We start from the raw sequence: 12,734 nt of genomic DNA, 5'->3' as shown, positions 1-12,734 counted from the left end.
GAGATATCACCAGGTGACAGTGACTGATGTACAGGACTCTTATAGAGACACAATAGGTGACTGTATTATACTATTACCTGATAGTGATGTATATAGCCTAGGTAGTGTGATCCAGGATTACTGAGTGTATAGAGGAGAGATATCACCAGGTGACAGTGACTGATGTACAGGACTCTTATAGAGACACAATAGGTGACTGTATTATACTATTACCTGATAGTGATGTATATAGCCTAGGTAGTGTGATCCAGGATTACTGAGTGTATAGGGGGAGAGATATCACCAGGTGACAGTGACTGATGTACAGGACTCTTATAGAGACACAATAGGTGACTGTATTATACTATTACCTGATAGTGATGTATATAGCCTAGGTAGTGTGAGCCAGGATTACTGAGTGTATAGAGAGAGAGATATCACCAGGTGACAGTGACTGATGTACAGGACTCTTATAGAGACACAATAGGTGACTGTATTATACTATTACCTGATAGTGATGTATATAGCCTAGGTAGTGTGATCCAGGATTACTGAGTGTATAGAGGAGAGATATCACCAGGTGACAGTGACTGATGTACAGGGCTCTTATAGAGACACAATAGGTGACTGTATTATACTATTACCTGATAGTGATGTATATAGCCTAGGTAGTGTGATCCAGGATTACTGAGTGTATAGAGGAGAGATATCACCAGGTGACAGTGACTGATGTACAGGACTCTTATAGAGACACAATAGGTGACTGTATTATACTATTACCTGATAGTGATGTATATAGCCTAGGTAGTGTGATCCAGGATTACTGAGTGTATAGGGGGAGAGATATCACCAGGTGATAGTGACTGATGTACAGGGCTCTTATAGAGACACAATAGGTGACTGTATTATACTATTACCTGATAGTGATGTATATAGCCTAGGTAGTGTGATCCAGGATTACTGAGTGTATAGAGAGATATCACCAGGTGACAGTGACTGATGTACAGGGCTCTTATAGAGACACAATAGGTGACTGTATTATACTATTACCTGATAGTGATGTATATAGCCTAGGTAGTGTGAGCCAGGATTACTGAGTGTATAGAGGAGAGATATCACCAGGTGACAGTGACTGATGTACAGGACTCTTATAGAGACACAATAGGTGACTGTATTATACTATTACCTGATAGTGATGTATATAGCCTAGGTAGTGTGATCCAGGATTACTGAGTGTATAGAGGGAGAGATATCACCAGGTGACAGTGACTGATGTACAGGACTCTTATAGAGACACAATAGGTGACTGTATTATACTATTACCTGATAGTGATGTATATAGCCTAGGTAGTGTGATCCAGGATTACTGAGTGTATAGAGGAGAGATATCACCAGGTGACAGTGACTGATGTACAGGACTCTTATAGAGACACAATAGGTGACTGTATTATACTATTACCTGATAGTGATGTATATAGCCTAGGTAGTGTGATCCAGGATTACTGAGTGTATAGAGGGAGAGATATCACCAGGTGACAGTGACTGATGTACAGGGCTCTTATAGAGACACAATAGGTGACTGTATTATACTATTACCTGATAGTGATGTATATAGCCTAGGTAGTGTGATCCAGGATTACTGAGTGTATAGAGGAGAGATATCACCAGGTGACAGTGACTGATGTACAGGACTCTTATAGAGACACAATAGGTGACTGTATTATACTATTACCTGATAGTGATGTATATAGCCTAGGTAGTGTGAGCCAGGATTACTGAGTGTATAGAGGAGAGATATCACCAGGTGACAGTGACTGATGTACAGGACTCTTATAGAGACACAATAGGTGACTGTATTATACTATTACCTGATAGTGATGTATATAGCCTAGGTAGTGTGAGCCAGGATTACTGAGTGTATAGAGGAGAGATATCACCAGGTGACAGTGACTGATGTACAGGACTCTTATAGAGACACAATAGGTGACTGTATTATACTATTACCTGATAGTGATGTATATAGCCTAGGTAGTGTGAGCCAGGATTACTGAGTGTATAGAGGAGAGATATCACCAGGTGACAGTGACTGATGTACAGGACTCTTATAGAGACACAATAGGTGACTGTATTATACTATTACCTGATAGTGATGTATATAGCCTAGGTAGTGTGAGCCAGGATTACTGAGTGTATAGAGAGATATCACCAGGTGACAGTGACTGATGTACAGGGCTCTTATAGAGACACAATAGGTGACTGTATTATACTATTACCTGATAGTGATGTATATAGCCTAGGTAGTGTGATCCAGGATTACTGAGTGTATAGAGGAGAGATATCACCAGGTGACAGTGACTGATGTACAGGACTCTTATAGAGACACAATAGGTGACTGTATTATACTATTACCTGATAGTGATGTATATAGCCTAGGTAGTGTGAGCCAGGATTACTGAGTGTATAGAGGAGAGATATCACCAGGTGACAGTGACTGATGTACAGGACTCTTATAGAGACACAATAGGTGACTGTATTATACTATTACCTGATAGTGATGTATATAGCCTAGGTAGTGTGAGCCAGGATTACTGAGTGTATAGAGGAGAGATATCACCAGGTGACAGTGACTGATGTACAGGGCTCTTATAGAGACACAATAGGTGACTGTATTATACTATTACCTGATAGTGATGTATATAGCCTAGGTAGTGTGAGCCAGGATTACTGAGTGTATAGAGAGAGAGATATCACCAGGTGACAGTGACTGATGTACAGGACTCTTATAGAGACACAATAGGTGACTGTATTATACTATTACCTGATAGTGATGTATATAGCCTAGGTAGTGTGATCCAGGATTACTGAGTGTATAGAGAGATATCACCAGGTGACAGTGACTGATGTACAGGACTCTTATAGAGACACAATAGGTGACTGTATTATACTATTACCTGATAGTGATGTATATAGCCTAGGTAGTGTGATCCAGGATTACTGAGTGTATAGAGGAGAGATATCACCAGGTGACAGTGACTGATGTACAGGACTCTTATAGAGACACAATAGGTGACTGTATTATACTATTACCTGATAGTGATGTATATAGCCTAGGTAGTGTGATCCAGGATTACTGAGTGTATAGGGGGAGAGATATCACCAGGTGACAGTGACTGATGTACAGGGCTCTTATAGAGACACAATAGGTGACTGTATTATACTATTACCTGATAGTGATGTATATAGCCTAGGTAGTGTGATCCAGGATTACTGAGTGTATAGAGGAGAGATATCACCAGGTGACAGTGACTGATGTACAGGACTCTTATAGAGACACAATAGGTGACTGTATTATACTATTACCTGATAGTGATGTATATAGCCTAGGTAGTGTGATCCAGGATTACTGAGTGTATAGAGGAGAGATATCACCAGGTGACAGTGACTGATGTACAGGACTCTTATAGAGACACAATAGGTGACTGTATTATACTATTACCTGATAGTGATGTATATAGCCTAGGTAGTGTGATCCAGGATTACTGAGTGTATAGAGGAGAGATATCACCAGGTGACAGTGACTGATGTACAGGACTCTTATAGAGACACAATAGGTGACTGTATTATACTATTACCTGATAGTGATGTATATAGCCTAGGTAGTGTGATCCAGGATTACTGAGTGTATAGAGGAGAGATATCACCAGGTGAGAGTGACTGATGTACAGGACTCTTATAGAGACACAATAGGTGACTGTATTATACTATTACCTGATAGTGATGTATATAGCCTAGGTAGTGTGATCCAGGATTACTGAGTGTATAGAGAGAGATATCACCAGGTGACAGTGACTGATGTACAGGACTCTTATAGAGACACAATAGGTGACTGTATTATACTATTACCTGATAGTGATGTATATAGCCTAGGTAGTGTGAGCCAGGATTACTGAGTGTATAGAGGAGAGATATCACCAGGTGACAGTGACTGATGTACAGGACTCTTATAGAGACACAATAGGTGACTGTATTATACTATTACCTGATAGTGATGTATATAGCCTAGGTAGTGTGAGCCAGGATTACTGAGTGTATAGAGGGAGAGATATCACCAGGTGACAGTGACTGATGTACAGGACTCTTATAGAGACACAATAGGTGACTGTATTATACTATTACCTGATAGTGATGTATATAGCCTAGGTAGTGTGATCCAGGATTACTGAGTGTATAGAGGAGAGATATCACCAGGTGACAGTGACTGATGTACAGGACTCTTATAGAGACACAATAGGTGACTGTATTATACTATTACCTGATAGTGATGTATATAGCCTAGGTAGTGTGAGCCAGGATTACTGAGTGTATAGAGGAGAGATATCACCAGGTGACAGTGACTGATGTACAGGACTCTTATAGAGACACAATAGGTGACTGTATTATACTATTACCTGATAGTGATGTATATAGCCTAGGTAGTGTGATCCAGGATTACTGAGTGTATAGGGGGAGAGATATCACCAGGTGACAGTGACTGATGTACAGGACTCTTATAGAGACACAATAGGTGACTGTATTATACTATTACCTGATAGTGATGTATATAGCCTAGGTAGTGTGATCCAGGATTACTGAGTGTATAGAGGGAGAGATATCACCAGGTGACAGTGACTGATGTACAGGACTCTTATAGAGACACAATAGGTGACTGTATTATACTATTACCTGATAGTGATGTATATAGCCTAGGTAGTGTGATCCAGGATTACTGAGTGTATAGAGGAGAGATATCACCAGGTGACAGTGACTGATGTACAGGACTCTTATAGAGACACAATAGGTGACTGTATTATACTATTACCTGATAGTGATGTATATAGCCTAGGTAGTGTGAGCCAGGATTACTGAGTGTATAGAGAGATATCACCAGGTGACAGTGACTGATGTACAGGACTCTTATAGAGACACAATAGGTGACTGTATTATACTATTACATGATAGTGATGTATATAGCCTAGGTAGTGTGATCCAGGATTACTGAGTGTATAGAGAGATATCACCAGGTGACAGTGACTGATGTACAGGACTCTTATAGAGACACAATAGGTGACTGTATTATACTATTACCTGATAGTGATGTATATAGCCTAGGTAGTGTGAGCCAGGATTACTGAGTGTATAGAGGGAGAGATATCACCAGGTGACAGTGACTGATGTACAGGACTCTTATAGAGACACAATAGGTGACTGTATTATACTATTACCTGATAGTGATGTATATAGCCTAGGTAGTGTGATCCAGGATTACTGAGTGTATAGAGAGATATCACCAGGTGACAGTGACTGATGTACAGGACTCTTATAGAGACACAATAGGTGACTGTATTATACTATTACCTGATAGTGATGTATATAGCCTAGGTAGTGTGATCCAGGATTACTGAGTGTATAGAGGAGAGATATCACCAGGTGACAGTGACTGATGTACAGGACTCTTATAGAGACACAATAGGTGACTGTATTATACTATTACCTGATAGTGATGTATATAGCCTAGGTAGTGTGATCCAGGATTACTGAGTGTATAGAGGAGAGATATCACCAGGTGACAGTGACTGATGTACAGGACTCTTATAGAGACACAATAGGTGACTGTATTATACTATTACCTGATAGTGATGTATATAGCCTAGGTAGTGTGATCCAGGATTACTGAGTGTATAGAGGAGAGATATCACCAGGTGACAGTGACTGATGTACAGGACTCTTATAGAGACACAATAGGTGACTGTATTATACTATTACCTGATAGTGATGTATATAGCCTAGGTAGTGTGATCCAGGATTACTGAGTGTATAGAGGAGAGATATCACCAGGTGACAGTGACTGATGTACAGGACTCTTATAGAGACACAATAGGTGACTGTATTATACTATTACCTGATAGTGATGTATATAGCCTAGGTAGTGTGATCCAGGATTACTGAGTGTATAGAGGAGAGATATCACCAGGTGACAGTGACTGATGTACAGGACTCTTATAGAGACACAATAGGTGACTGTATTATACTATTACCTGATAGTGATGTATATAGCCTAGGTAGTGTGATCCAGGATTACTGAGTGTATAGAGAGATATCACCAGGTGACAGTGACTGATGTACAGGACTCTTATAGAGACACAATAGGTGACTGTATTATACTATTACCTGATAGTGATGTATATAGCCTAGGTAGTGTGAGCCAGGATTACTGAGTGTGTAGAGTATACAGATAGAGCTGGCACATCGGTGGCAGAGTAGGGTTACTACTTACTATTCCTGGCCGTATAATTTCCTAACGTTTGCCTAATGAGAGCGAATCCTCTGTGCTCCGCTGGCGTCCGGCCACCGTTAGTAAAAGAGGCTTTTGTTTTAGCCAGTGAGGTCATCACAGAAATAGCAAATTCCCAGCAGATGAAGCCGTTTCCTGGAACCTGCCGAGAATCCAGCCGTCTCCAATAAGGAGGAAGTAGGAGGAGGAGGTTGTAAGAGAAATGTTTTCTGGCTGTGCCGCACCCCTGTAGATACGGCTCAGACACTCGCTGTTCCCTCCTCCGTCTCCCCCATAGTACCACAGGTGGTGTCATTAGTTACTTGCAGTGGTCTCTGTGAGGGCGGCCATATAACGCTGCAGGACCTCACCCCCCACCCATTGTCTAGCTGTGGGAGGGCCTAAAAATGCCCTTGGGCGGTGTAGTGGCTATTTCCTCACAGCACTGAGGTCATAAGCTCAATTCACATCAGGGCCCTGTCTGTGTGGAGTTTGTATGTTCTCCATATTCTTTGTATGGGTTCCATCTCACAATACAAAACTGTACAGGAAGGTCATCTGGCTTCTGACATAAAATAGCCCTAGTGTGTGTCCATGTCATAGGGAATAACGAGTGTAAGCTCCACGGGCACAGGAAGTGATGTGACTGACATAGACTTTGTAAGCGCTGCACAGCACGTATGCACAGTATATATAACATTACACCCCCCCACTGCTATACTATACTATTGTGTGACCTAACATTACACCCCCCTTCTGTTATACTATTCAACTGTGTGACCTAATATTACACCCCCCTTCTGTTATACTATACTACTGTGTGACCTAATATTACACCCCCCTTCTGTTATACTATACTATTGTGTGACCTAACATTACACCCCCCTTCTGTTATACTATACTACTGTGTGACCTAATATTACACCCCCCTTCTGTTATACTATACTACTGTGTGACCTAGCATCACACCCCCCTTCTGTTATACTATTCAACTGTGTGACCTAATATTACACCCACCTTCTGTTATACTATTCTACTGTGTGACCTAACATTACACCCCCCCTTCTGTTATACTATACTACTGTGTGACCTAACATTACACCCCGCCTACTGCTATACTATACTACTGTGTGACCTAACATTACACCCACCTTCTATTATACTATACTACTGTGTGACCTAACATTACACCCCCCCTTCTGTTATACTATACTACTGTGTGACCTAACATTACACCCCCCCTTCTGTTATACTATACTATTGTGTGACCTAACATTACACCCCCCTTCTGTTATACTATACTATTGTGTGACCTAACATTACACCCCCCTTCTGCTATACTATACTACTGTGTGACCTAACATTACACCCCCCTTCTGTTATACTATACTACTGTGTGACCTAACATTACACCCCGCCTACTGCTATACTATACTACTGTGTGACCTAACATTACACCCACCTTCTATTATACTATACTACTGTGTGACCTAACATTACACCCCCTTCTGTTGTACTATACTACTGTGTGACCTAACATTACACCCACCTTCTATTATACTATACTACTGTGTGACCTAACATTACACTCCCCTTCTGTTATACTATACTACTGTGTGACCTAACATTACACCCCCCTTCTGTTATACTATACTACTGTGTGACCTAACATTACACCCCCCTTCTGTTATACTATACTACTGTGTGACCTAGCATTACACCCAACTTCTGTTATACTATACTACTGTGTGACCTAACATTACACCCCCCTTCTGTTATACTATACTACTGTGTGACCTAACATTACACTCCCCTTCTGTTATACTATACTACTGTGTGACCTAACATTACACCCCCCTTCTATTATACTATACTACTGTGTGACCTAACATTACACTCCCCTTCTGTTATACTATACTACTGTGTGACCTAACATTACACCCCCCTTCTGTTATACTATACTACTGTGTGACCTAGCATTACACCCAACTTCTGTTATACTATACTACTGTGTGACCTAACATTACACCCCCCTTCTGTTATACTATACTACTGTGTGACCTAACATTACACCCACCTTCTGTTATACTATACTACTGTGTGACCTAACATTACACCCCCCTTCTGCTATACTGTACTACTGTGTGACCTAACATTACACCCACCTTCTGTTATACTATACTACTGTGTGACCTAACATTACACCCCACTTCTGTTATACTATACTACTGTGTGACCTAACATTACACCCACCTTCTGTTATACTATACTACTGTGTGACGGGGTGGTGGGGGGGGGTCATAATTATCCGGCGGGGGGGGGGTCCTCATATTATCCGGCTTCTGGGTGGGGAGTCATCATTATCCAGCTGTAGGCGGGGGGTCCTCATTTTCCAGCTGTAGGCTGGGGGCGAGTCGTCATTATCCGGCTGTAGGCGCGGGGGGCGTCATCATTATCCGGGTGCAGGCGGGGGGGGGGGGGGGGGTTCATCATTGTCCGGGTGTGTGTGAACCACCACTGATACCTTTTGTGCAGTTTTTGGTTGCCTTATACTTTGTAATAGTCTCTCCTAGTCATTAATACTGATCTGTCTGAATTATATAGCTAAGCGTCTTGTGTAATCAGCATATATGTAACAAACGTGTGTATCTACCTCTGGTGTTTCAGGGAAATATCTCCGGCACAAGCGGAGTGACTTCCAGCTGCCGTATGACATTCTCTGGCAGTGGAAACACGATCAGGTAAGTGTTGGGGTTACTGTGTGACCTGTGGCTCCGGTATAATGCTTCCTGTAACAGAATTATCCGCTTGCCATCGAGTAACTGGGTGATGGACTTCTCAGGTGCTCTCTGCCATTGTGCGGTCACATGATACTAGGCACGGTCACTGGGTTCTCAGGTGCTCTCTGCCATGGTGCGGTCACATGATACTAGGCACGGTCACTGGGTTCTCAGGTGCTCTCTGCCATGGTGCGATCACATGATACTAGGCACGGTCACTGGGTTCTCAGGTGCTCTCTGCCATGGTGCGATCACATGATACTAGGCACGGTCACTGGGTTCTCAGGTGCTCTCTGCCATGGTGCGGTCACATGATACTAGGCACGGTCACTGGGTTCTCAGGTGCTCTCTGCCATGGTGCGGTCACATGATACTAGGCACGGTCACAGGGTTCTCAGGTGCTCTCTGCCATGGTGCGGTCACATGATACTAGGCACGGTCACTGGGTTCTCAGGTGCTCTCTGCCATGGTGCGGTCACATGATACTAGGCACGGTCACTGGGTTCTCAGGTGCTCTCTGCCATGGTGCGGTCACATGATACTAGGCACGGTCACTGGGTTCTCAGGTGCTCTCTGCCATGGTGCGGTCACATGATACTAGGCACGGTCACTGGGTTCTCAGGTGCTCTCTGCCATGGTGCGGTCACAGGGTTCTCAGGAGCTCTCTGCCACGGTGCGGTCACATGATACTAGGCACGGTCACAGGGTTCTCAGGTGCTCTCTGCCACGGTGCGGTCACATACTAGGGACGGGCGCTGGGTTCTCAGGTGCTCTCTGCCACGGTGCGGTCACATGATACTAGGGACAGTCACAGGGCTGACCTTACAGGTGCCCCGTGTGGTTATTGCTGGCTGTGTTACTGTTCCATGTGTAAGCTGGAGAGAGGTCAGCGACAACACACTGAGATGAGACCAGGGAAGGGGGCATTGGGCTACTACCCCTAACGGGGCATCCTCAGGACTACTTTACCTATGTTTTTGTACTATTTGTGAATGTTTCCTTTGTTACCAAATGATTGCTCTTACTGGTACTAGGGATACAGAGAGGCACCACTGAGCTCTTACTGGTACTAGGGGTACAGAGAGGCACCACTGAGCTCTTACTGGTACTAGGGATAGAGGGAGGCACCACTGAGCTCTTACTGGTACCAGGGGTACAGAGAGACACCACTGAGCTCTTACTGGTACTAGGGATACAGAGAGGCACTACTGAGCTCTTACTGGCACTAGGGATACAGAGAGGCACCACTGAGCTCTTACTGGTACTAGAGATACAGAGAGGCACCACTGAGCTCTTACTGGTACTAGGGATACAGAGAGGCACCACTGAGCTCTTACTGGTACTAGAGATACAGAGAGGCACCACTGATCTCTTACTGTTACTAGGGGTACAGAGGCACCACTGAGCTCTTACTGGTACTAGGGATACAGAGAGGCACCACTGAGCTCTTACTGGTACTAGGGATACAGAGAAGCACCACTGAGCTCTTACTGGTACTAGAGATACAGGGAGGCGCCACTGAGCTCTTACTGGTACTAGGGATACAGAGAAGCACCACTGAGCTCTTACTGGTACTAGGGATACAGAGAAGCACCACTGAGCTCTTACTGGTACTAGGGGTACAGGGAGGCACCACTGAGCTCTTACTCGTACTAGAGGTACAGGGAGGCACCACTGAGCTCTTACTGGTACTAGGGGTGCAGAGAGGCACCACTGAGCTCTTACTGGCACTAGGGATACAGAGAGGCACTACTGAGCTCTTACTGGTACTAGGGATACAGAGAGGCACCACTGAGCTCCTACTGGTACTAGAGATACAGGGAGGCACCTCTGAGCTCTTACTGGTACTAGGGATACAGAGAGGCACTACTGAGCTCCTACTGGTACTAGGGATACAGAGAGGCACCACTGAGCTCTTACTGGAACTAGGGGTACAGAGAGGCACCACTAAGCTCTTACTGTTACTAGGGATATAGAGGCACCACTGAGCTCTTACTGGTACTAGGGATACAGAGAGGCACTACTGAGCTCTTACTGGTACTAGGGATACAGAGAGGCACCACTGAGCTCTTACTGGTACTAAGGATACAGAGAGGCACCACTGAGCTTTTACATGTACTAGGGATACAGGGAGGCACCACTGAGCTCTTACTGGTACTAGGGATACAGAGAGGCACCACTGAGCTCTTACTGGTACTAGGGATACAGAGAGGCACCACTGAGCTCTTACTGGTACTAGGGATACAGAGAGGCACTACTGAGCTCCTACTGGTACTAGGGATACAGAGAGGCACCACTGAGCTCTTACTGGAACTAGGGGTACAGAGAGGCACCACTAAGCTCTTACTGGTACTAGGGATATAGAGGCACCACTGAGCTCTTACTGGTACTAGGGATACAGAGAGGCACCACTGAGCTCTTACTGGTACTAAGGATACAGGGAGGCACCACTGAGCTTTTACATGTACTAGGGATGCAGAGAGGCACCACTGAGCTCTTACTGGTACTAGAGATAGAGAGGCACCACTGAGCTCTTACTGGTACTAGGGATACAGAGAGGCACCACTGAGCTCTTACTGGTACTAGGGATACAGAGAGGCACCACTGAGCTCTTACTGGTACTAGGGATACAGAGAGGCACCACTGAGCTCTTACTGGTACTAGGGGTACAGAGAGGCACCACTGAGCTCTTACTGGTACTAGGGGTACAGAGAGGCACCACTGAGCTCTTACTGGTACTAGGGATACAGAGAGGCACCACTGAGCTCTTACTGGTACTAGAGAGAGAGAGGCACCACTGAGCTCTTACTGGTACTAGGGATACAGAGAGGCACCACTGAGCTCTTACTGGAACTAGGGGTACAGGGAGGCACCACTGAGCTCTTACTGGTACTAGGGATACAGAGAGGCACCACTGAGCTCTTACTGGTACTAGAGATACAGGGAGGCACCACTGAGCTCTTACTGGTACTAGAGATACAGGGAGGCACCACTGAGCTCTTACTGGTACTAGGGATACAGAGAGGCACCACTGAGCTCTTACTGTTACTAGGGGTACAGGGAGGCACCACTGAGCTCTTACTGTTACTAGGGGTACAGAGAGGCACTACTGAGCTGTTACTAGGGATACAGAGAGGCACCACTGAGCTCTTACTGGTACTAGGGATACAGAGAGGCACCACTGAGCTCTTACTGGTACTAGGGATACAGAGAGGCACCACTGAGCTCTTACTGGTACTAGGGATACAGAGAGGCACCACTGAGCTCTTACTGGTACTAGGGGTACAGGGAGGCACCACTGAGCTCTTACTGGTACTAGAGATACAGGGAGGCACCACTGAGCTCTTACTGGTACTAGAGATACAGGGAGGCACCACTGAGCTCTTACTGGTACTATGGATACAGAGAGGCACCACTGAGCTCTTACTGGTACTAGAGATACAGGGAGGCACCACTGAGCTCTTACTGGTACTAGGGATACAGAGAGGCACCACTGAGCTCTTACTGGTACTAGGGATACAGAGAGGCACTACTGAGCTCCTACTGGTACTAGAGATACAGAGAGGCACTACTGAGCTCTTACTGTTACTAGGGATAGAGGGAGGCACCACTGAGCTTTTACATGTACTAGGGATGCAGAGAGGCACCACTGAGCTCTTACTGGT

The 12,734-nt window shown here is 44.6% G+C and overlaps 1 protein-coding gene across 3 annotated transcripts in view; it reads left to right on the top strand.

The window, feature by feature from the left end:
* The window catches only part of ASH1L (ASH1 like histone lysine methyltransferase), a 168,510-nt gene that overhangs the window by 104,511 nt on the left and 51,265 nt on the right, over nt 1-12,734 (top strand). For all 3 annotated transcript variants that reach the window (XM_088465205.1, XM_088465203.1, XM_088465204.1), the window contains exon 8: nt 8,957-9,030. In XM_088465205.1, the coding sequence (XP_088321331.1) occupies nt 8,957-9,030 (74 nt within the window). The remainder of the gene's footprint in view (nt 1-8,956; nt 9,031-12,734) is intronic.

The sequence above is a fragment of the Taudactylus pleione genome, unplaced genomic scaffold (assembly GCF_031769625.1).
Source record: "Taudactylus pleione unplaced genomic scaffold, aTauple2 ptg001907l, whole genome shotgun sequence".
Taxonomy (NCBI): Eukaryota; Metazoa; Chordata; class Amphibia; order Anura; family Myobatrachidae; genus Taudactylus; species Taudactylus pleione.
This window is presented reverse-complemented; position numbering and strand designations above follow the sequence as displayed.